The sequence below is a fragment of the Grus americana genome, chromosome 1, assembly GCF_028858705.1.
Source record: "Grus americana isolate bGruAme1 chromosome 1, bGruAme1.mat, whole genome shotgun sequence".
NCBI classification, from domain to species: Eukaryota; Metazoa; Chordata; class Aves; order Gruiformes; family Gruidae; genus Grus; species Grus americana.
The window spans coordinates 76866021-76891106 of record NC_072852.1 but is presented as its reverse complement, the minus strand read 5'-3'; the positions used below and the strand labels follow the sequence as shown (position 1 = coordinate 76891106).

Here is a 25086-nt window from a genome sequence, read left to right as displayed (position 1 = left end):
TTGCCGTGTGAGGGCTGACACCAAGCTTTGCGTGGCCTCACAGCTGCACTCCTGTGAAGCCATGGGCAAAGAAGGCTCCACTCACAGCTGGACCCCACCACGCAACCAACCTCAACCCTGCAAAGACCATCTCTCAAAGGAGAAAACAGCCTGGATCCGCCTGCTTCTGTATGCCAGGACAGGAGACATTTCATTTTGGCGCTGGGCTTCTTTGGACCCTGTGCTCAAGTGGAGCTGCTGGGAAGGTCAGCACCAGCACACTTTGCACCACTCGTCTTACTTGTGAGACTGCCCCAGGTCTCGAGACCAGCCTAGTCGTGGCCCCGCTGTTGCTCTTGTCCCTCCTCTTTTGAACTCCGTCTCGGACATGTCATCTGGGTTGAAGGTTGTAGACTGACTTCTTTTAAGTCTAGTTTAAAGGAAGAAAGCATATTTGCATTTGGCTGAGGAAAAGGCATGCTTCTACTACTAAAACCAATATAGGTAAGATCTCCTACGGGGTTTGTAGCTCTTCCTCCACCCCCACTAACCAGCTGATAGCTCCATCAAATGCCACACTGGGTCCTGCTCTTGAGACAGTAAAGCACGGAGCCATAGGTTGGAGGGAGAAAAAGGGAAGATGTGTTCCCAGCAAACCCCCATGCAAGCCCCAGCTCTGGAGAACAGTCATTTCTCATCTTTTACTTACTTTCCAAATAACTTCTTGATCCCTCTGGCCTTTTTCTTGGAATCTGGAGAAGGTGGCGTCATCTGTAGACTCTCCGTTTCTTTTGGGCGAGGGGGCAAGCCAGCCAAATCCAAGTGATCTGCAGATCCCTTCTCCGTTTCAGCTGTTAGAAAGTAAAAGCCCCATCAACACTCCCTTGCACAGGACTGTACAGCCACGCTCCTGAACTCGGGAACAACTCTTGCTAAAATTCTTGAAAGCCATCACGTTAAGAAAATGGGGCAAAGAGGGATGGGAAAATCCAGGAGAAACAACACATGTTCCTCCTTCACAGGCCTGACTGGGCCCAAGGCAATGCTCTGCACCAGTTAAGTGCCTTGCATCTCAAGGTGGGCAAAAACCACCTTGTGAATCAATCCATGAATTAAATCCCAAGTTTACTCTTCCTTGGGGAGTGGTTCTCCAGTCCTTCCAGACAGAGTTGAGGCACGTGGATGCCGAGGAACAATTCAGTGCCATGGCAGGACACTGAACCAGGAGTCCCCAAAGCACAGAAAAATAATTTCCCTGCAGGTATCTTTCCTAATAACTTGCAGTACCCCGTAAGTTCCCCATCCAGGAAATTCCAGCAACAAACAACTCCTCCTGCCCCAGGAGCAGGAGGCAACTTTCCCCCTCACTTCTGCAAATCATGGAATATTTGGTTCCTCTGCAGAGAAACACCAGGGATTTCAGGTTCTGTCTGAACTAGATCTTCTCTTTCAAGGGACGCGTAGAACATCTCTGAGATGCCCTACACATTACCACCCGCTCTAAAAGCATCAGATCTTTGATCTGTAGCTGTTGTTTTCTATGACAACAAACCTGAGGGCTCCTGTTCCCAAAAGTGAAGTTGTCACAAGATTGTTTAGTAAAAGCTAAACTAACAAAGAAGAAAATTATTTTAAGATAATTTAAAAAGAAAACTAAAAGAATTGCAATATCTACTAGGCTACGTAAGCAGAGATGTGCCAGCAAGTGCCAGACAGCTGAATAAAACCACCACGTGGAGTTTATGCCACTTACTTGCTGAGGAACAGTGACAGCACGAGCCTGTTCAGATGAAGCAGCCGTAGCAAGGCAGCTTGCAGCAGGCTGACAGTCAGGCCTGTAACCATTCTTACCGTCTTTTAACATGGCTGTGTAATTAGCTGACCATTGTTTGGTTTTCAAATGGACTCCCGGACTTCCAGGAGAAAACCAAACAAGTTACATGAATCAAGGTAGAACAGATATTGCTGGGACATGTGGTCTCAGGCCACAGAGTTAACGCTGAGGTGGCCACAAAGTACCACGAGCAGCAACAAACCACAGGCTTTGCCAGCGTATCTTTCTGCCGGGCAAAGTTTAGGTGACTCAGTCAGAATACATTTGAACACATCCCATTTTCCACCAACGCTTTAGATGTTAAACCTTGCAGTGAAGCAATAAGGTCACATAAAAGATGATTTCTGGGCACTTTGGTTTGAGTGCTATCAAATACAGGGATTCTGCTGGTGAGAGACAGCACTAACGTCAAACCAGGCTTTTGCATTTGTGGTTTCTGCTTTACTTGTGTAAGAAAAAGTGCTAGCTTAGAAAAAACACATTTAAACAGCATTCTAGAGAAAGAATACCAGGACAAGGTTGGGTGCATTAGTAGCAGAGATTTGCGGGTATTGCAACATTTGCTTCTTGTCCCTCACTCCCCTTCATGTACTGACACAACCCCGACACTTAAGGGGCCGCACGAGAATCCGAGAGGGCCCACAGCGCTTGGTCTCTTCGCCAGCGAGGGGCACGCAGGGTGGCTGTACGACCACCCTGACTGACACAGCTCCGCTTGCTAAGGCAGGACCCTGCAGGTGTTACCCACCCTTGCCAGAACCACCCAGGGAACGCTGACATCACGAGACTGGTTTTTACTACGTGAATGGCTCCATCCCCATCTGACCCAATTATTTCTCATTCGTTTATTATATAGTAAATATGACTACATCTTAGAAGAGGAATTATGTATCCTTCCCCTCAGAACTCCCCTAGGTGAATGCCTGGGAGATATACCTCATTCCCTGCTTCACCAACCTCTAAGCTCTTCCAAGGGCTCCAGGACAGACAACAGCACAAAGGTGCCTCAGATTTTTTAAACACCACCGATTCTCACCTGTTACCTTGGACTGTGGGTAACTTTGTGCTCAAAGTTACGGCAAAGGTCTCTGCAAATTAACCCGCAATCTCTCTCATTAGTAGCGGTTACCAAGAAATGGCGCAGCTGACTTTTAGCAGAGGGGAGATGTTACATGAAAACTCCTTTTAGTGATGGACAAGAGTTTCGATGCAGAGCTCTGGTGTCTAGTTCTTTTTTGAAAAGTGTGCAGCCATAACCAGCTGTTAGCAGCAGATACAACACAGCGCTGGTACAGGCAGACATGCAGGATTACTATACCTAAAGTAGGTGCACTTGCACTTCGACTGCGATCTTCAGATATCCAAACAACGCACATAACCACACGCAGCACAACGGGAGAGAACACGCAGAGGGACAAGGTAAAACACAGTTCAAAACTTACGTCAGCAAAATACAAGACAAAAGGAGGGAGGTACACGAGACGCATGCGCTACACGCAACACTGAATTCACACAGAGATTAGGATTACCGATTCACTGTTAACCCCCCCCCCCCATCACAAAAAAGAAATGCAGTAGAGCTCTATGGTAGAGAGAGTAAAACAGAATCGCAGTCACTTCGGTGCAGGGAGGCCACTTGCTCCATGACACATTGGGCAGGTGACTCCTGCAGGCTCCTGCGAGGTGGCAAGTACCTGGACACCAGCTTTACAGATGGAAGCACTGAAATCTGGATAACAAACAACTTATTCAAATTCACAGGACCCTGATCTAGATGGCCCATCTTCCAATCCTTTATGACAGCTACAAGTACTCCACTTTGTTGGACAAATTAATTTCAGGATGAAACAAGTGATTACACAAAAGCACACAGGAAATAAACCAAAGCAAAGAGTCTAACCCTCAGAATAGACTGCACAGCTACTCCAAGTAACCTAGCAAGTTCCCATGCTATACATCACAGGCAAATATGGGCAATATATAATAAATAAGTATGTTATTTCTTTTGAACAAAAGTCTAAAATTGTCTTTGAGTAAGTAAGAACAGAAGACTCTTCTGCTCAACAAAGCAGAAGCTATCCCCTTCGGGCTTCTGAAAGACAGTTAAATTCCTAAATCTCGTGCAAGAGAAAGCCAAAAACTTTAGATGAATGGCAGTAGATCTGATGCACAGACCCACTTGATGCTTAAACTGGAACAGAGGAAAGACTACTATAGCAGACCAGTGAATGTAAGGAGGATTTCAGCTGGTGGCAACAATGCCTTCTGCGTTAAGCAGAACATTTTGTTTACTACTTTGTCACGTGCAACTGTCATCAAATGACAATACCAGAACAACTCCCCCTCCATTACAGGTCCAAAAATCAACATGAGCTTGAATAACTTGTCAATCCTGTTCCTGCTGTCACCACCTCTTTTGCAATGCTGCTTAAACACACATAAAATAAAGAGGAAGACTGAGTGCTGCTGCTTTGTTTCTGTACATCTGAAAATCTTATAAAAGATAAGCTGAGGATGGAAGCAGGGGAAACAAAAGCCCACGAATCCCATGTGTGAACTACTGCCAGACAGCTAGCATTTCAAAACAGCAGCAATCCACTAAAAGGTCCCAGGGGAGATACCACAGCAGAGGTCGAAACAGATCAAATACTTCTTTACATCAGTGAGGGTTTTTTTCTGTGGTTTTGTTTTGTTGGTTTTGTTTGATATTTTCCAAACAGTCTACTGAGAGAAATGCCACCAAGTCACAGTACCACTAAGGCTGGCCTGCCTGCTTCTTAAGACAGTTACAGCTGTTGTTAAGACCCTTCAAAATACACAGAATCTGCATGCAGGTGCACAATACCTACCCAGATTGGGGGCACTCGCGGTCCTCTTGTTGTTTTTTATCTTGAAAAAGCCTCGTCCAAATGAAGATCTGGCTTTGCGGGTACCAAAACTATCCTCGTCGCCTGTGCCACCATGAGAAGGAGACTTTGGAGGGAGGGTTGCAAAATTATTACATTCCATAGGAGGTTTAACCTGCTCAAGTTGGGGAAATAAAGATTCAATATCAGGGAATTACAAAAGGCATTCTGAGAGAGACTGCAAAGTGACTGCTGACAGATCATCTGAAGAGTCCCTCTCATTTGTTACTACAAGAAAACGGAAGGTAAAAGACATATAGGAAAACATAAACAAGATCCTCATTTGAACATGTTCAGGATCCAGGATTACTATCACTACCTTCTAAGAGTAACACGTCTTCTGTAAGATGTTTCTGTTTCTGCAAGGCTGGCTTACGGGTATGGAAAAGGTAAAAATACAGTCCTGGAAGGCTTTGAACTTTTCCAGCTTTCCAGGGTTTGTCTCTCCCCCACCGTGGGGGGGAGTGGGAAGCAAACAGACAGACGAGACCTCCACAGTATATCGGTTCTCTGCCAAGTGTCAGACAGCTTGTTTTATCTATCACTGCTCTGCAATTTCAGAATTAATGAGTTAATTTACTATGCCCACTGCCAAAGCTGAGAGGAAATTAAGTATCAAGCAAGGAGTATAAATGCCGGGACAGACATCAGACACACCAGTTAACCATTTTAAAGTAGTAGTTTTAACCTTGCTGGTTTTTTCACTGTTTCTTTAAAAGAAGGAGGAAGCAAACCCATTCACAATCCAAATATGATCCTTTGGCTTTTCCTGAATTGATGCAGCATTCACCCTAAAAGTGGTATCTGAGGTCTGGTCAGGTCTTCCTATAAGTAGTAATTGTTGCATGCAAACTATGGGCATACAGTACCGTAGGGTAACTGTTCTGCAATGACAGTCTTTTTAGGAACACAGTTGCTACTCACAGAAAACAATTTGGAAAGCCAAAGGTTTTTAAAGAGACACTAATCAAAGGTAATTACAGAGTCAGTAAAATACTTAATGATTAGCTTTGCTAATTATCTAATGGTAGAGTATGTGGCGGAAACATTAGCTTAGATGGCAACCTCGTGCTCAACCAGACTGAAAGATAATCCGTGTGTGAGAAGACAAGAATTGTGAGACTCTATAAGCCTGACACTGAAGTGATGGTGATAAACCATCACATACTCCTCGCTATCTTGTCCGCAGGTCTGCTATTCCCCCTCTGGAACTGCATGCCGCAATTTCACACAACTGAGCCCTTCAACACCTTTGTTTCTCCATGCACATGCACAAGTGCATGCGCACACACACACATGTTACCTCTGTTGGCTTCTGTGCAGAGTCTCTGTCCTGTTTGGGAAAGATTAAGACAGACATTTCAAAATTCATGGTTTATAGCCAGTATTCAATTCATTATGGTTACCCTGAGCTAAATTCTGACTGAAATACCCTTTCCTGCCTATTTTTTTTCCCCCAAATAAATCTCATCAGAGCTGTATTTCACACAGATTAATTCTTGCTTTTTTTGAGGTCAGTGAGCTGACATGAAAATACAGTTGCTTCCGTTTACTTTGTCAAGGATTAGCTGTGTACATAATTAGCGACATGCAGACTGTTAAGGCACTAATGTGCGCAGCTGGCTGAGGGGAAGCAGGGATCAGACAGGGTAGAAGTAGAAGCCAATAGATAAAACATTCACAGCCTCCACTCCTTGGCTGTCCAAATGAACCAAATCAAAAAAAACCCCTCTCCTTAACCCATGAACTCTAGCTTTCATCATCAAATTCTGGTTACATTTTCAATCCTGTCAACATCCTTCCCGAGCTATAAGGCGCAGCTCAGCGGCTTAGGTATCAGGAAACTCAGGAGCTTTTAGGAGTTTAGGCCGTCAAAAAAGAGCACAGGAATTGTCCTGATCTGATGACATTGTTAGAGGCTAGCTGCTTTTGGTCACTTCAGGAGAAACCTAAATTGAAGCTATCACCAGACATACACAGGCTCAGTATTTTGTTCCTGACCCCTTAAAACATAGTCATTCCAGACTGGATTTTATAATGCATTAATTACATGGCCTTCCAAAATTATTCGCCTTAAACACAGGTAGGAAGTAGTAGTAGGACGTACTTTCTTCTTGTCTTAAATCAGAAAGGTGTACCAACTACAAAAAAGAAATAAAATCCAACAACTTCATTAACTGAGAAAAAAGATAGCAAGAGTGTCTCAGGTAAATGCTTCATGGAAAAAAAGAAAAAATTAGAGCACTTGTGTTTTTAAGGACAGATTTTCTCCTTTAATAAAATCTGAAAGATGTCACATGTGCATGACCATTCCTAACACATGACATGAGGAGCCCTACTCTGACACAGAGTTTCTCAGAAGAAAACAACAGAGCATCCACAAGGTCACTGCCACAACAGAGATGTCACCTCTATTTTTAAGGGGATGGGAGGAAGTAAGAGACCAAACCAACCACTTCAGATGTCTCTTTTCTCAAACTGCTCAGACTGCTGGACTTCTGCAGTGAAGAAGTTCTGAAACAACAACATAAAAACCAAGCCAAGTTACTGGAATTAAATTTGCTAAGATAAACACGCTCTCAGGAATCAGCTTTTAAGAAAGCATTATAATACATGATGAGATATACCAAAAACAAAAGACGTTTTGAATTGAGGCAATTGATACCCACACAATTTGCTGAGATACTGTAAGAACCTCCACATCATAATTACTGCTGCTAATGCTTCAGTGACATGATGCCTACCTTTGGATATTTTTCGCTTCTTATTTAACATTGTATTTTCAGAAGCACAAGCAGATGTTATACAGGCAAAGGAAGTGATATAAACAAAAGCTATGAAAAAAAAGTATTTTTAGCAACAGGCTTCTGACTAATTTAATCCTTAAAGAAGCCAAGCATTTTAAGTCAAACTTGTGTGTTTTAGTATTTTATCTTCAGTTCCATTTTCCATTCCAGATCAGATATCTCCCAACTTCTGGTGGGACTTACAGTCTAGAACACTTAAGTCTGGTTGAAAAGAAAGTTACCATTAAAGTTTTTCCCGCAACCAGGTATAAATTCAGAGTAACTTCATTTAATTTTACGAAGTTACCTATCTTTATACCAACATAAGGGGAGTAGAATTTGGCTTTAGGAATATTCTCGTGGCACTAAATCACTCAGAATAAAAACAGCTGCTGAGCCTCACACTGTGTAGCAGACAAACCCTGTTGACTTAGGCTCCTTACTAACAAATCACTTTGACTCAACTTTGAGTTCATAAATGGTCCCACTGATTTCCCTCGGGAATATGGCCGTGTGGCAGAAAGTAAAATTATTTTCTCCTTGTAGTCAGCTGATCACCTTTCCCACACTATCAAAACAAAAAAGCAAATCATGTGTGCATGTACTATGAAAAACTGTAAATTTCAAATTACATTGACAGTCTACAACCCAATTAGTGATGCTTTACACTGTAAAAGAAATTAACTGCATACGTGCACAGATAAAGCACTGGAAAATAATAAGCACAAAAACACTGAACATGAGCAGAAAACTACCACCACTAAATATCACTTTGGCTAGAATTAGTTGACATATTTACATGAGATATGTAAATGAGGGTGCGTTGGGGGGGGGTTCAAGTCGACAATCACATATAAATATGTTTCCTAAACATTTTTGATTATGATACTTACACTGGACTATCACACAGCTTAGTTTCTGGGGAGGAACCTGTTGATCTTCCTTCACTGTAAAAACAAAAAGATATGAAAAAAGTAAGGTATTTGGGGATCCCTCATCCAAATACCTTGCTGATACAGAAACCTCATCTCAGCCTGCTTTATCCTGTTTTCACTTCAGTTGTTATGGTACTAACACATGGCAAATTTTCCCCTCTACGGTGGCAAGTCTTGTAAAAGATAAAGGACAAAGGTGAGCTCAAGAGCCTCAGGAAAGACAACTCACACTGTAAGATGATGACAATACTGCACTATTCAGCTTAAATAAATAAATGCAGAGGTTACAGCATGTGCAGGGTGTGCAGCAGCACCAAGTAGCAGAGGTCACTGGCTTCCTGTGAGTCACCCACAGCGTGGGGCATTTTGCTGCACGTTAGTGCTTTGTTTGGTTTTTTCCAAGACGGGAATGATGATATCCCTGCTGGCGATGGCTAGAGCTGCATGAGGCGCAGCACAGCAGAAAGCAAGCAGAGCTGGTCTTCTGGGTAGGATGCTTTCCTTGACTGGAACTGGAATGATCACACATCAACTTGTGCTTACACTGATTTTTCACATCAAGATTGATGATGGTTTTAATCCAACAAGGTTTCCTTGCCTCTGGATTCTTAGTATTTGATACTCATTTAGATAAAGCCAGGGATTTGGACCCAGAAGAAAAAACCCTAGCATGGCCTTTGTCTAGCTGTGAGTCCAGTGTGTTTTTCAGTACTCCCTGCAGTGCCAGTCCAGATCTGCAGGGGCTGGGTTTCCTCACCCGGACAAGGAGGGTGCAGGCTCAGAAACGCTGGAGGAAGCTGACAGCCACTTCTCACCCAGGAGAGGCTGCCACTGGGCTCAGGCATGGGGGCCCCTGGGTGCCACAGCTCAGTCACAGCCCCGGGGTGCAGCCACTCATGCCCACCCCGGCTTCCCCTGGGACATTACACATTTAATGCAGCTTTCAAAATCTCAGACAGGGCTCTCGTAAGAGCGAGCAAAGAAATATCTTTGCATTTCATCATGCCAAAGGATGGCAGCAAGGATATTTCTTTCTCTGATCTTTTGAAATGTCGCTTGGGTTTCCCTCTGGGGCTCCATTAACACCTTAAGGTTAGAGCCGGACAGTCCTTTTGTTGCAGTTTTGGCAGTGCCTTACACCAGTCTTCAGCAACTGTGGAAAATGTCTGAATGCAGATCATAAGGAACGCATTTGTGCTAGCGCAGCCAACATTATCTCAGCCAGACCTAGATGATGTAAACCTAGATAAAAATAATGATACTGCGTCCTTCATTACATTAGATCAGTTTTTCTCTCCTTCTGTTCATTTCTTACAAAGCAGCTGGTAAACAGTATGAGTACTGCTACAAGCAACAGCAACCAAACTAATACTTGCTTACTGAAAAAGATTTAATCAATGCACTTCATGAACACAAGCTTAGTTTGCCATAGCTAGTCAAGTGAATGCTAGCCTTGTTTAACTGACTTAATGACTTGACAATACAGTAACTGACAGACTATTACTCTCATTAAACGTCACGGAATATTTGATTTACAATTGAAAAATACATGGAAACAGTAATACCTCATTTCACTTGCAGGATCTGACCTAGGCTGTGTTTTCACTTTCTCTGCAACAGTTTCTGAGCTCTTGGATGTTGATGAAAAAGAAGGGATTGAAATCTGTAAAATACTGGTGTGGATCTGTAAGGAATTCTAAAAAGAATGAAGAATACGTGTTACACTGTTTTGAGCTGAAATTAAGTGTCACAAACGAAAAAAGACTAACAGATAAACTATGAAAAGAAGGATCTGAAATAAGATTTTTTAAAGTGATTTTTTTTTCTTTCTTTCCATTGGAATACAATGATTTACTACTTGAAATATGGCACTGATGCTCAAACATGAACTACTGCACAGATAAGCTACAGCACGGACAAAAATCTCACAAGTCTCCCAAAGTTGCCTGCTAAATCTATCTCTACCACAGATGCTATGAAGGGTAGTTCACTTTTCAGGTTGACTCCTGTCCTCAGCCACTCAGAGAATACAAAAACACTGCTAAACGTTTAGTTTAATTTCATTTTCTTCATAGTGTGTTCATGCTGCTTAGTTAAGTCAAGTCCCTGCTCTGACTCAGAGCTTTAAGAGAAGAGATCTACAGCTTTGTTACTGGAAAATGCGATTGTAAAAATCAGAGACTGGACCACAACTTACTTATCACTTAACTGAATGGATGTAATAATGATTGCATCCTTTTAAATAAGACAGGATATATTAAATAAGTCCCAACATGTTTACTTCAAGCTCCTGAAAAATTAAACGCAGCTCCTAAAATAGCTATATTTGACATGAAAATTAATTCCTATGTTTGATAGGAAAAGTAGTTTAGATCCATCCTTATGACAAATACATATATTTGCTGTTTCCTGATCCCATTTGATTATTAAGAAACACAAATTTAACTGAACTCAAACGAAACTCCTCCACACCTTTCACAAGAAAACTACATTCTCCAAAAGGATATGGGACATTACTAAAAACTATGCAACTCAGAAAAAAATCTTTTCAGAAACTTGAGCTTTGGCATGTGCAATATGAAACCAGCACAAGCAATGTTTTCAAGGAGTCATGGCATTAATGGAGGAAAAAAAAGATACCTCTTCGTGAATATTCATGTTAAACTCATCGTGGATTGGAGATGCTGTTACTGGGGTTGGGGATGGGCTTTTCTCTGCATCAGTCAGACTTGGTGTGTCCAATAAAACTGTGGAAACAGACCCCGAATTGAAGAAGTCTTCACAGTCACTTTCCTTGCCTGAAGGGAGAGAAGATGGAAACTTGTTGGCTGGATACATGATGACCCTCACTCTCACACAAGGCCCAGCGGTGTGCTCATTTATGGGTCAAGAAGGGAAGAGGCTAGGATTTTATTTTTTTTTAGGACAGACTACAACAGGAGAAGGAGAGTCATTGTGAAATATTGCTTCCCAATTCAACCACTACAAAATAGCAGGTTTGGAGCAGAGGAAGGACAACAAAAAGCCCAGCAAATGCCCTCAGGGCATTTAGTGGGATCAGTTTCAACAACCTTAATAAACTGGAGTAGTTATTTCCTGTCCTGTGTTCTGGAATTTCAGTCTAACTACTTCTTTTCCCTTATTCACTAGGGAAAGACCAGGGGGTCAAGTCTGCCTGAAACTTAAGACGTCTCTATGGTATCTTCAAGTTAACCACAGGAAAAATGCAGCCCACTGCACAAGAGTCTAACACCAGCTTTTAAGTGACTACATTACGTTTGCAGACTGCCACAAACTGAGTGTGCGTCTTATTTAGTTAATGCCGTAGCCCGCACCAGCATCTGGGATCCTCTGCTCCCAGTGAGTGACCTGCTGCTCCTGAACTGCCTCGGTACTACCAGAAGGCTTGGACCTCCACACTCATCATCGATACCAGAGTACTGACCCTGACAAGAAAAAGTTAAAGGCAACCAATCCTGTCTAAAAAGTGAGCAGAAACCTAGCACTCATTGCCAAAGATCTGACACAAATACAAGCCAAAGTGTGTTGACAGCAAAAGCCTCTCTTGCCCATTTTTGCTCCATGAACTGACCATGAAGCACAGTTCCCAGAGACTCAAGGTCTGTTTTAACATCCTCCTGTCTTTGAAGGCATAGCACCGCACAAAAGAGCAATACCTATTTAAAAAATGTTACTCCTCCAACGCTCAGTATGGTGCTTTGCCCTCATCACCACCTTACCTCTTCCCTCACTCACAATGTGTTTTCCCAGCCTTGGCAGATTGAAGACATGCAGCTGTGTCCTTAGTTCCCCTGAGTGCTGGTTTCGAGAAAGGAAAAGCCCGTACATACTGAGATCCAAAGCCCACAGACGATGAGGATTGCCTGATCTCAACTCCCTTACAACAAGGGAGAGGGAACCACCTATTAACAGAGTGGTGGCAAAAATGCTTCCCTGTGCGACCCGTGGTCAAGCCAAGCCAGTGTTTAGCCCAACATGCTCCGGGCACACAGCAGTTCCCATCCTGTTTACGTCCATGATGTTGGAGTAAGAGAAGCTGCTTCCTGAACCCACCACTGCGCCTACCTCAGGACTGCAGTGCTCATCGGGGAGCAGGACAAGCCACTGGAGACCATGGCCGAGGGCTTTCATGCAGCCCTGCAAATTAGCTGGTGCCCTCAGGAGCAGAGGTCAGGATCTCCTTGTTCCAGTCACCGCCTCCCCACAGGGGTGGCCTCTCAAAAGCCTGGCAGAAACAAAGAGGGGCCCCAGGAACCTATCTTTTCCCTGAGTCTCACCCCCAGTCTTGACAGCGTGTCCAGATGGGGCTCTGCCCACCACTTTTCCTGCCTTGGCCCAAGACGCCAAACGTGAATCCACCACCACAAAAATACATATTTTGCCTCTTTGCTCATTTCTGGCTATTGACAATCTTCACTCTTTGAAAGGACCCCTGGGGGCTCCTACATCCCTCTCCTAGGAAGATCATCCACCTCCAACATTTGCACGGCCAACAAAAGCCACAAGCCCTTGTCTGCCCTAAAGAAGCTCAGGCAATGGGCTCGGATCAATTCAAGGCCTGTGGAAGGCTGTGTGTGAAGGTTGGCCTTCAGAGGACTCAATGACAAAGGAGGTTTCCCTAACAAGGTAATACAACACTGCCGCACAGACTTTTAAGTTGCGCATATATTATACGTGCATACATTATCAGAATGCTAATGTCTAAAATTTGCTGGGGACAGGTCTTTCAAGGACGGTGACCTACAAAATGCAACTTGAGCACTGAAAGAACAGGACGATGCAGGGGAAAAAAATCCATCCTAGGACTATAATGCAAATAGACCAGGATTATTGCTGTAAAGGGAGAGGCTAATTTTCTAACATCTGTTTTCTGAAAACCCAGAACCCTTACAGTGTAACGCTCTACATGTGTTTCTTCTGCTTTTCTTTTAAGGGAGGAAGGAGAGAGACAGGGTATTCAGTGCAATTACATCAAACTGATGACCATTGCCCTCAAAATCTATTGCCTTTGGAGATCAGAAGCTCCTGGATCTGGAAACCTCCACCAGTCTTGGAATATATGGAATGGACCATTATGTGTTATGGTATGTATTACAGCCACCATTTCAGCCGCACAGTTAAGCTCATTATCTGATGGCAGAGAAGGTGGGTTTTTTGGGGGTGTGTGAAAAAAGACTGGTAGGAAAAGCCAGCCTGACCCCCCACTGTGGTAAGGAAGGAGAACTGTTCCACAGCTGCCGCGCGTGGTGGTTTGTGAAGGCTTCGTTACATGCCAAAGGTGTGGCGTGTCATCGCAACACAGTCCTGGCAGCACATCCACTTCGTTACGGACATTTTTGCAGCTCTTGGGCACTGCTATTACAGCGCGCGCAGCCGCTGGGGCGGTGCTGGTTTGGCTTGTAGGAATGCGCGTGCTCAGGCACTGCTCTGCTCAGCTACCAACCCCTCCCCAGGAATACATGCAAGAGGGGGGAACAGCAATTTTTAGCAGTTAATGTAGCAGCCAGCCCTGAAAGGCATTTCAGGAGGCTATGGAAAGAACCTGAGAGCTTATCATATTCAAACTAATTTTACAAGGGGAAAATAAGCAACGTGACAATAATAGTTACTACTACCAGATGGTAAATGGGACAGAACCCAAATGTGCAGCTTCCTGGACAAAAAAGGCAATTCACCATTTCACACCAGTTGAAGAACTGGCTTTTACTCTACCTAAGAGATGCCTCCAAAGATAGTAAGTCTAAGAGTTGACATAGCACTACCACAATGCACCTAGAGTTTAAATGAGAGCAGAGTTTATTTTTTTTTTTAATTGTACAATACCTTTTTTACCTTGAGCCAATATCACCATGTCTTGAACCTTCTTGTACCTATTCAGAGATTGCCGAAGCTCTTCTATCTTCCGATCCTAAAATAAAGGAAAGTTGGGACCGTACTTCTTCCTTCAGTAAATCAAAAATAAGCAATACAAATACTAAGATACTCTTCGGTTTAATTGCTTGTGAGACTAAAAGGAATGTGAAGTGTGGATGGGACAGGACCCAGAACTCTGGAGAGGCTTTGAAATATCAAACCTCGTATTTAGCAAAAACTATCATCTGGTTAATCACCAGAATTGTCCCAGCCTTGAAACTGGATTTCAGCTCCTTCATTAAGTCAAAGGTAGAGTATAATACATTTGCCATGTACAAAGAAAGCAGTAATCAAAGGATTTAGCGCTTTGGTGATCAAAAGAAAACATCCTACAAAATGCACATGCATATGAATGTGCAAAATCATACATGAAAACAATTCATACTTTACAGAAAGCCCTTTTGGAAACGCAGCCTGTGATATCTCATGGGACTTGTATGGAACTCTTTACATTTTCAGAACACGGTGTAAATTGCAGTTGCACCAAACTGAATGACACAACAGTGCAAGGACTCTGTGTACATGTGACTGCTCATAAATGCTCAGGTATAGTCCCTTAAAGGCACTGCAGTGCTTCTGCCTATAGTGATTCTTACAACTGATTTTTTGAAACAAAAGACTGATTCTTACAAATTTGATTTTTTAATTGAATTGTGACAAGTTCATATGTGAAGATTTTCTTAGATATTTAACTCAAACTGATGAATGATTACTGAAAAAATAATGACTTTTCTACCTTCTCTTCATTTGCTGCCATTAGAGATTCTACTGCCTTCTTCATTTTCTGTACCTCTATATCTAAAAACAGAATACAGTTCTCTAAGTCAATTTAAATAAGACAGTCTAAGGAAATAAGAAAAACAAAAAACGTAGAAGCAACTCGGTAATATCTGAGAGTAAATTTACAAATTAAAAGACAAAACATAAGCCACATAAATTCTATTTTAGATGGAAATACATAGAAGAAAACCTTTTTTCTTCAAAATCTTTTTTTTCCTGACATTTTTATCAAGGAAATGATGAAATTCAGGAAATTTCCTTACCCACCTCCCCAGCCTTAGGAAAATGGAAAAGTCAAGAATAAAACTACTACTTGACTTTCACTATCTCCATCTTTCAAATCATCAAATAATTGCAAAACAAAAAGTCCAAAATACAGAATACTACATTTGGAGTGCAATAAAACACATCCTCCTTACAACAGTCAACAAACACCCCATATGGCATCTCAAAAACCCACTATACAAAGCAATAGGATTAATGGATATGATGAAGAAAGCATTGTGCAGTGATGCTTAGTCTTAATTCAGTATGGATGTAGAAATGAGGACAGCACAATGGAATGATACAAGCATTTGCTGTGATGAGCAGTCATGCTAGAACACATATTGTAGTTCAGACGTGGAAAAGGTTCCTAATACAGATGACAGTGTTCTGCGCTTCATCTATAATCCTTATTTACAAAGAAGTGTAAATACATGGAAACATATGTTCTAACGAGGTTAGATTTTGGAGGCATTCTGGACTAGAAATTCAAAAATGGAAATAATCTCCATTTTTGCTAAGATTCTGCCTTGCATAAATGAGGTAAACTTAAAATTTTGTTACAAACATAAGCAGGTGGCCAAATTCACAGGCAAGAAAGCATTTTACCTTGTTTTAACTTCCTAAAATTTCTCAGAAAACAAACAGAGTGGGAAGAACATTTTCCTCCTTAATGAAATGCAAGAAGAAAACAAGCTGCCTGGCCGGCTTTCTAGATGAAAGACATTTAGACACATTGGACTAAAACAGCTACTGATCCAGTTCCAATGATTTTCCCTCAGTTATGCTAGCTGAAAATCTGGTTTACTGGCTTGCAACTGCATTTCATTGAGAGGCAACTGTTTTGTGAGTCTCCATGAGACCAAATCTTTCTTTGACTATCAGCTTTTCTTCAGAAAACTTTGTAGTTCAAGTGTGATATATCCACCCTTATTCTCAAATGTTACTGTAAGTGTAACTAAGGGTTATAGATGATGCAACCTAACAATGTTTGTTAAAGCGGTTTTGCAAACACATGCAGAAAGCTATTCTGGAAAGCACTTCTGAAATGCAAATGCTTTGTGGAAAGACACCAGAAACCTTACTTTTATCTTTGAGCTTCTTTTTACAATTTTCATCTGTGCAGGAAAATCCATTGGATTTGAAATTAGCATGAAGGTTATAACATCAAATAACTTTTAAGACAACATTGATACTTAAGGAGTCAACTATTCCTCATGTATTATCGCAGAAGCAAGCAGTTCATGGTTTCAACCTGCACTCCCCCAGTGCTAATGTTCCTAATGACACAAAATAGTCTCACTGCTCTCCTACGCAACTACCTGTCTCAAGGATGTATTTTTCAACTGTACGTTTTCACTCGTAAGGCCTCAGAAAAGGCTTATGCCAATAGATTACTCTTAAGCTAACGCTTTACTGGCAAAAGCCAACTAAGTGATAATGTACACATATTTGTTCAGAAAGCACAGTTCAGCTAATGGGCCAGATAACCAGTGTTATCTGCAAACAACATTACTTAATATTGGTCCAAAGCAGAAAAAAAACAGGTTCATCATGGCAGAAGATCTCCTGCTGAGTTATAACGAATACTAAACTAAAGCTGAGAACCAGAGGGTAATGGGAGTTCAACGCACACAGCAGCCCCCAGGAAGAAAAGCCCCACGTAAGTAGTCATAAATGCAATGAAATCAGACCTTGTTCACATTTAAATGTTCTTAAAAAAAAAAAAGGAATCACGGTTCAATGTGGTCACTTTTAGTGATCTTTTGCAGTGCTTTTGAAAACAGATCATTTTATTAAATAAAATGTGACAATCTACACACAGCATTTTCCTCCTCAGGTCAGGGGAGGAGACTAATTAATCTCTTGTGGCTTTATTTTTCTAAAAAACATACTTTAAAAGCACAATCTTAAAATCAGCGATAACTATCAGTGAGATATATTCAGAAATAAAATTGCAGCAGGTCAAAAAAGTCTGTGGAAAATTTTTGTGAGGCTCTAAAGAAAAACTTCTATTTTTAAGTAAGTTCCCAAATCTAAGTTTCCCCAAAATAAATACTGTTTCTTCTTTGCAAGCAAATAAAAGAATTATCTGACACGTAAAATTTCTGTGCTAATTCAAGCTTAATTAGGATTTAGACTTAACCAGTGCACAAATCCAGAATCAATCCTCAATTTCACCTACTTATGGCTGGGTCCACACTGAAGATTTGCTGGTACACATCAAACTTTGGTTTGCAGTACGGCTTTTCCCCTTCCTTACCAGTAAGGGGTGTACAAGCAAAGCCCAGCATAAATACCCACACAGAAAGTTTCCTTCTCAATATCATCTTTTTGGGGAACTTGTTAAAATTAGTTTAAGGATTTCTTTGCCAATATAAACCGCATCTTTTGAGGCACTATGCAATCCACATAAAGAGCTAACTAGTGATTACTTAGGCTAGTTTAAAGTTGATCAAGAACTTGCTGTGACAGTAGGTTCAGCAGTTGCATCATGAACACTCCCTAAATATATTAAAAGTAAACACGAAGACAGAAAGTATATGAAAATTGAGGCTTTTATCTGTTATCTCCTGTACATGACCTCAGGTGAGGTGACTGAGGAGGACGCAGTGAGAGCGCCTCCCTTCTTACCTCTGTCCAGTATTTCAATTCCTTCTCCTTTCAGCTTGCAAACCAGTTTTTCTTGCAACCTTTTTACCTCAGCTTCCTTCTGCTCTAGTTTGTCTTTCAAAGCTGCTAGCTCATCCTGTAACAGACACAGAACCACTCAGTGACAGCTCCCACACGCATCTGAGATGTTTCCAAAAGTCCCTCCTATGAAGCACAGTGGACAAGTCCTCAGCCGGTAGAAACGACCAAGGCCCCCCCGACATTTACACTGGCTGAGGGTACACCCACCAAACTGCCTCTGAACATCACAACAGACCGCTGAGTCCATAAGGGGGCAAACTACGGTCTGAAAGTGTCGCTCTTAGTGATAATTAAAAATAGATTTTATATCTAACTTAAAAAAGAAAGAGTAAAGCAAAAAAAAAAGCAGTTTTATTTATTTAACCTTGCAGAGACAGAAAAAGTGCAGGTGATGAGGCTGAATGCTAAAATCCATGAACACTTATTTTGGTATTTATAGGGCATTCTGCATGTTCAAAGCTGGACAATTATGGAACTGTGCTTACACCAGGCTGAGGACAGTTTCAGAAATAACCACTGCTTCTATCAAAGAAAAATCAATCACGACACCATCAAGCACATAAACACATACTGGAAAGCGGTTCAGATGAAAATGTGGTACCTCTGCCACAATTTGGGTTTGCTGATCAAGCATTAGGAAAGGAAGCTAAGAGATTCATGGGAATAAGACAGATGGTGTTTGGGGGAGTTGGGGTGTATTAGATAAATGCTGTCAAATTTTAACTTAGATCTAACCATCTGCACTAGCGAGTGACTGGCATGGATCCATGCATTTAACTTTTTAAAATTTGAGTCTAATCCTACCCAGTTCAGTAACATGTTTCTTTGATGTCCGAGGATATCTTGTGCTACAGCATCATCAAGACAGGACCCTCAGTGCAAATGTACCCAACACTGAAAATTTAATTTGTTCAGTTTGTAAACAAAACAAGGCAAGACTCATGATTTTGGCATTTACAGCTTCTAACTGAATTTTTAAATCCTTAAAGGAATAAGCCAAACTAGAATACTGTGGCTTAGGTATATTCCTGAGCTTCCCTCAAAAGATCTATTGCAAATATATAGTGATATCCACGACCCAAACTACGGCCCAGACTACAGAATTTCCTGAAATTGGTTCCTGTTTGCTCTAAAGCATCATTAAAATATAGATCAATCTTAAAACTGCCAAGAAATCAAAGATTCTTCCAGAACAGTGGTTGGGTAATACAATCCTCCAGTGCTCTAACTTGGTACTGATTTTGATGGGATTTCTGCCAGTGTAGGACCCATGCTTCTCCAAAACAAGACCATCTCTTGGTCACTTGAGAAGCTGCTGTTACACCCATGGGCAACTAGAGCTGCGTGTGGTTGCTGATGTGTATTTCTTCCCCTCGATTAGAAACCTGATATGTAAATTTACACGTGGGGAGGGAACAGTATAAAAAGCTAGTTTTCATGAATAAATTTTCTCTAAAAAGGTGAGAAAAAAGTTCCATTTGAATAACGGACATAAGCTACAGAAGAGGCAATCTTCTCTTGGAAGATGAATGATTTTAACCCAAGTCCAATTCCATTATGTGCAACCTATGCAAAGTTCACAACACTAAAATCCTCTCCCATCCAATATTAAAGCTATTTACAAGGAATATCAACATAAAGAGCTTTCCACATCTAATGGGGATATTGCACTGCATACCAACACATGGCAATTTATGAAGAACAGAGCATGACAGCATGATGCAAGACAGACTGTAAAACAGTGGAACATGAAGGATTCAAAACAGGCCCAATGTTACCCAGAAACTACTACACCTTTAGCATCTGGCTTTTTTGCTCCATCCGCTGCTTTTCATACTGCATCTGACCCACTTTGATTTTCATACTAGAAAGTTTGGCCATTAAAGACTGGTAACAGAGACAGAGCAGTGAGAGAAAACTATAGATAGAAAAGAGACAAGGCTAAATGGCAAAGAGAAGTTAGACACTTACAGAAATAGGCTGCTAGAATTACTTAGGTGAATGCTTTCTCTTCAGAAGTGGCTGATTTTTAGCACATTTAGGAGAAAATAAATGCTCAGCTTTGGTCTCACCTATGGCACACGCCTTAAGTACTGCAACTGGTGTTCTTGACACATACGTGAAACAAGGGTCTAAACAGGTAATAAATTTACTGTTAACAGCCAGCTGCATGGTAAATTATCCTTCATAAAAAACAATGCCCAGATCTGAAAACCATAGCGTGAAATTTGGAAATAACCCCTGTTGCTGAGTACCATAAAACCCCTGGGCCTGAGTGTGCTCAGGACTTTGCAGGGTGCAGGCAAGGGCGGGGGGAAAGAGAGCGAAACTTCTAAAGCCTGACTTACACCCATCTCTGCTTCTCCCCTTCAGCCTCACTTACTTTGGTTGTTTTCAGTTTTTTCTCATACTGGAGTCTTTCATTGTCCATTTCTCCCACTCTCAACCGCAATTCATTTATTTCCTGGATCAAATCCTGAGTAAGGGGAAAAACAAGATCAGAAGCAACGAAGAAATTCAGTTAACGAAAGACAACAATAGCTACCCATGGGTCGGACCATAAAAACAGAGCAGCAATAAAAGGCACTCTGTACACAAAAACACACCACCCATAGCTAAGTCACACAATTCAGAGCTTCCTAGATATCCCGGGACTGTATTTCTCAGTTTCTGCATTACTGCACTGAATGCAAGAGGGCACAGGACAAATGGAGACATAAATTGAAGTTGTGTTCCCTGTGCTGAGGGCCAAGAAAGGCCTCCTGCCCCCCCAGCTTCTCAACTGCTTGGATGTCCACCACCACGAGTGGGTAACTGAAAACCGTGGCAGCCGTCCTTCAATAGGCAGCAGGCACATCCTCCCCTTCCCAGTCCCTCCCATCCCGGGCTCGCCAGCCGTCACCCGCCTTTTCAAAATATGAAGCGATTACAGTGTAAATCCACATTTCTGCCACTCAAATGAGCCCTTCTTACTGAGGGCTGAATGGAAGAGCCAACACTGGTTTCTACAAGCACAAAGGCATATGTGTTTAAGCACCAATGGCACCACTACATCGGAGCTTTGCAACTTCAGCCTGGTTTGGAAGAAACTCGGAGCCACCACCAACTCACATCTGAGCTCTTCAGGGGAACAGCTTGACCTCCTGGCCATCCTTCTGGAGAGACCTACCAGGTTTGGAGGTCAGCCCTGAGTGCCAACAGCTCTACAGCTCCTTTCCTGCAGTGGTCAAACAAACCCTGAGCTTGCCCCACCAAGGTGCAAGGCACTCTTTCTCCAAACCTCCTCATCCTCGTTTCCATGGGGAAATAGGATCTCAAGTGGCCACTTGCAGACCTGCAGGAAGCCTGGGGGACAGCCAGGACAGAGTGTCCCTCCATATGAGAGATAATGAACCACAGCTTATTGGGAAAACCATCTTCCTGCTCAGCAGGGGAACACATTACCAGAAAGCTGTGGCTTTCACACAACTCAAAGATATCCAGCAAGCTTCTGCCTGATGTATATCTCACTGACCTTTAGTTTATGTAAGGACACCAGATCAATGTTACATTTGTGTGAAAAAAGAAAAAAAAAAAAAGGAAAAAAGAGGAAGGGGAAGAAGAAAAAAAAGAAAAAAGGGGAAAAAAGGGAAAAGAAAAAAAGAAAAAAGCAAAAAAAGCAGTTTCTCAGCAGCTACTGTAATGCTCTATCACCAGGAAACTCTTCAAAAGAGGAAATAAGCTCTTTGTGCACCCTAGAAAACATAAAAGAACTTGATCTGTAGTGTAACGGCTTTTAAGCTATCAAGATAGCATGGTACTTTGGTTGAGCCTGTCTTCCTACTTGGTAAGGGAAATCCTATCCATGTCAAGCAATGCTGTACATAGAGCTCACAACTGTAAGAAGAATTTTTCAGACCTGAGTGTGTAATTAGCAGAGATTTACAATTTATAAATTAACAAGCCAGCAGCTGACATTTAAAGGGTATTCATGGGTCCCGGGTAACACCTGCCTTCCAGCTCCACACCACATTTTCTGAGCTTACAAGCCTCTGGTTATTATTGTGTACTTAATGGATCTGATGGCAACAGTATTTCTTTAGCAAGATCCAAGCTCAATTACCAGAACTACAAGGAAAATAAAAATACAGAACATTTTGATGCTATTAGTAATTACTACTGCTAATGTATGACTTTCTGGTTTCGACACACCCGCAATTCCTCACTGATTCTTCAATGTGTGACCTTTACAAAGCACATTACCCTTCTAAGCATAAATATACATGGATGTCAGTCTGTGTGACTACATTAATCGAGCTATTTCTTATCAACACCAAGTGTTTGAGATCTCTAACAAATCTACGTTCCCAGGTCGGATGGCCAGCTTTGACACTATGACAATTGATTTGTTTGGAGCTTTTCTCTCCTGCAGCCATCATTTTTGCTTTGGCATGATCTGATGTCAAAATATGCTGTGTAGCAATAACTGCTGAGGTTGCTGCCTACAGATTTATCAGTTGAACTATGTGACTCTTAAAATACTGCCGGAGGGGAGGGAAACCAGTTACCTCTATTCAAAGGGCCCCCCTGAGCAAAAGGAATAACCCAAAACTCTGCTACTTTTATGAAAAAAGTTAGCACAACCCATACTGATTAACAGAAATGTCAAGATGTACTCACAATGTCATGGAAAACAGAACAATCTTGCAACCAGAATCCAAGAATGTAAGATCCTGGAGCAGAAACTAAGCTCTTCTGCTTAATCTGTTATGGACCTCATGGGTAATTGGATCCTTCACCACTGGTAACTGGTCACCAAAAATACAGTACAATTTGCTCAAGGGTTAAATAGAACTAAATACAAGTCCTAACAGCATGCTTTGCCCTAAAAATATTTTCAATTACTCTCTTGCAAGTGCAACATTAATTCATGTCTTAAGTTATCTGCAGCACAGTAACTTTAAATGACATTCATTCTCATCTTTTTGAGGCAGAGGAGTACATTAAAGATTCACCAGGTTCTACATACAGACCCTCATTAGTACAAGAGATGGTCAAGCCTTGCATAAATGAGCAGAGCAAAAAGAAAAGGCCCAAACAGGGCTGTCTCCCCTGCTACTGAATTATTATTTAACTTTGGGCAAGCTACTGGAGGTAGAGACTGGCAAAGGCACTGAGGTTCCTTAAGAAATCCTAAACCTCCCAGTGTATTTCACTTTCCTGCTTGCTGCCTGGACACATTTACCCTTTTCTTCTACTATTCTCTGTTCCACTGATTTTGACTACAAATCTTTCACAGCAAGGACTGTGCCTTGCCCCCTCCTGCAGCAGCCCCAGCAAGGAGATCGCAGCGTTGTTTGAAACCCAAAGGTGCCAACCATTGTAACAGCTTATGACCCGAAGAGCTTTGGGGACCGGTGTGATGCCTGAGGCGTGCGTGTCCCCATGGCACTCAGGGTGCGGTAGAGGTTCATCAGGATCTGAGCAAAAACTTACTGAGTTCTCTGGCTGACTTGGATGAACCAGCAGTAAAACAGTCACCCACATGGTGGCCAGTGTACAGCACCTGCTCTGCTTGCATTTAATATCTCCTCTTCAGGCACCCATAAATGGGTTAAAATACCCGCCCTGGGCATAATGCATGTTCCTGTCTTAAAAACCTGCAAAATGGGCAAGAGCCATTAAATGGTCCTCTACTGATCCAGGGTCAGGTCCCTCCATGCAAACACCCAACAGCTGCTCCTTGCACGGATCCACGAATGGAGCTGATGGGGTGGGACATACAGACTCCTGTTTCCCAAAGCTTTTCCCTTCCCTGCTCATGTTACTCGCACTCTTCACGGCAGGGCCAGGGAAGCACAAAAAAAGCAATGGTAACTTTACGTTTCAGAGGTCAGAGGCTTCCTTACTGGCACTGGAAACACAAACTGCATTCGTCAGTTTGCTCCGCTCAGAAATTCATCTGCACAAAGGAGACTGGTGGTGTTTAAATTATGAAGAATTTCCCATGAGGGAGCCAGTTTAACCTCTGGCTGCTGCTTCAAACACCGTGTCTGTTTATGGACTCCTCCCTAAATAAACTCCCTCGTATGATATTTTCTTACATAAACTCAGCCCAACTCAGACCACCCGTGCTCCTTAAGGAAAATAACATTGGTGTCTGCTAAGAAAGTGGAAAGACTGGAATGATTTAAAGAACAGATCAACTATAAATCTCTATTAAGCATACAATTAGCTTTGAAAAAGCTATGTATTTGTGACCATCTAGACAGGAAAGTTCTAGAGCACAAAGGAAAAAATGCTTACAGATCTAGTGAAGCATCTTGTTCAGAGAAAGAACGGTGAATATGAGAAACCTACCAAGCTGGAATGGGAAGTTGCAATGACAGACATAAGTGAAAACTAGGTAATATGAAGGATTTAATCTTAATGGTAATTCTGTAGGAGACAGTAGCTCCACAAAAGTTGTTTTAAGATGTCAATGTTGTGGTTTTTTTCTTTTCACTTTCTTTTCCCTAAATAAAACCAGAAGCAATATTCATAGTTTTTCTTTCTCAGCTTGATTATGATTTTTTTTCCCCATTTTGAACACTGCATGTAAATGCCATAATATTTTACGGTAGCATATTTTAAATAGTCACTTAAATACTCAGCTCTGCTGAAATAATTGATCATCTGTTACTTTAAACAGGAATATAATTAGATTAACACTGAATAAAATATTGTGTACTTCTGAATACTCCAGAATACCTGTTTGAGATTTTGCATGGCTGAGACCCTTACAACTAATGAGCTATTCATTTTCCACTGAACAAAATGGGAATTAAGACATCTTACCCTTTTCAGTGTCTAAGCCTAAGCCTTTTTACAGCTATAAAGTGTTGAAACAAAGAAGAAACAACATAATAATTTCTATCACACTAAACGACATCATTCTGGTTTTCAAAGAGAAGGAGAAACATTTTAGTAATAGTTCATTAGTTCTGGCATAAATA

The 25086-nt window shown here is 41.8% G+C and overlaps 1 protein-coding gene across 24 annotated transcripts in view; it reads right to left on the bottom strand.

The window, feature by feature from the left end:
* Positions 1 to 25086, bottom strand: part of PPFIBP1 (PPFIA binding protein 1) — a 119667-nt gene that overhangs the window by 13678 nt on the left and 80903 nt on the right. For 5 of the 24 annotated variants that reach the window (XM_054812845.1, XM_054812843.1, XM_054812844.1 and 2 more), the window contains 15 exons: positions 20496 to 20588; positions 19907 to 19999; positions 18053 to 18167; positions 16504 to 16536; positions 15111 to 15172; positions 14285 to 14369; positions 11081 to 11238; positions 10006 to 10136; positions 8399 to 8452; positions 7173 to 7233; positions 6023 to 6052; positions 4663 to 4834; positions 3132 to 3164; positions 689 to 830; positions 281 to 409 (listed from right to left, as the gene is read on the bottom strand). In XM_054812845.1, coding sequence (XP_054668820.1) covers positions 281 to 409; positions 689 to 830; positions 3132 to 3164; positions 4663 to 4834; positions 6023 to 6052; positions 7173 to 7233; positions 8399 to 8452; positions 10006 to 10136; positions 11081 to 11238; positions 14285 to 14369; positions 15111 to 15172; positions 16504 to 16536; positions 18053 to 18167; positions 19907 to 19999; positions 20496 to 20588 — 1391 coding nt within the window. The remainder of the gene's footprint in view (positions 1 to 280; positions 410 to 688; positions 831 to 3131; positions 3165 to 4662; positions 4835 to 6022; positions 6053 to 7172; positions 7234 to 8398; positions 8453 to 10005; positions 10137 to 11080; positions 11239 to 14284; positions 14370 to 15110; positions 15173 to 16503; positions 16537 to 18052; positions 18168 to 19906; positions 20000 to 20495; positions 20589 to 25086) is intronic. The other 19 variants (XM_054812848.1, XM_054812849.1, XM_054812850.1 and 16 more) reach the window with 14 other exon arrangements.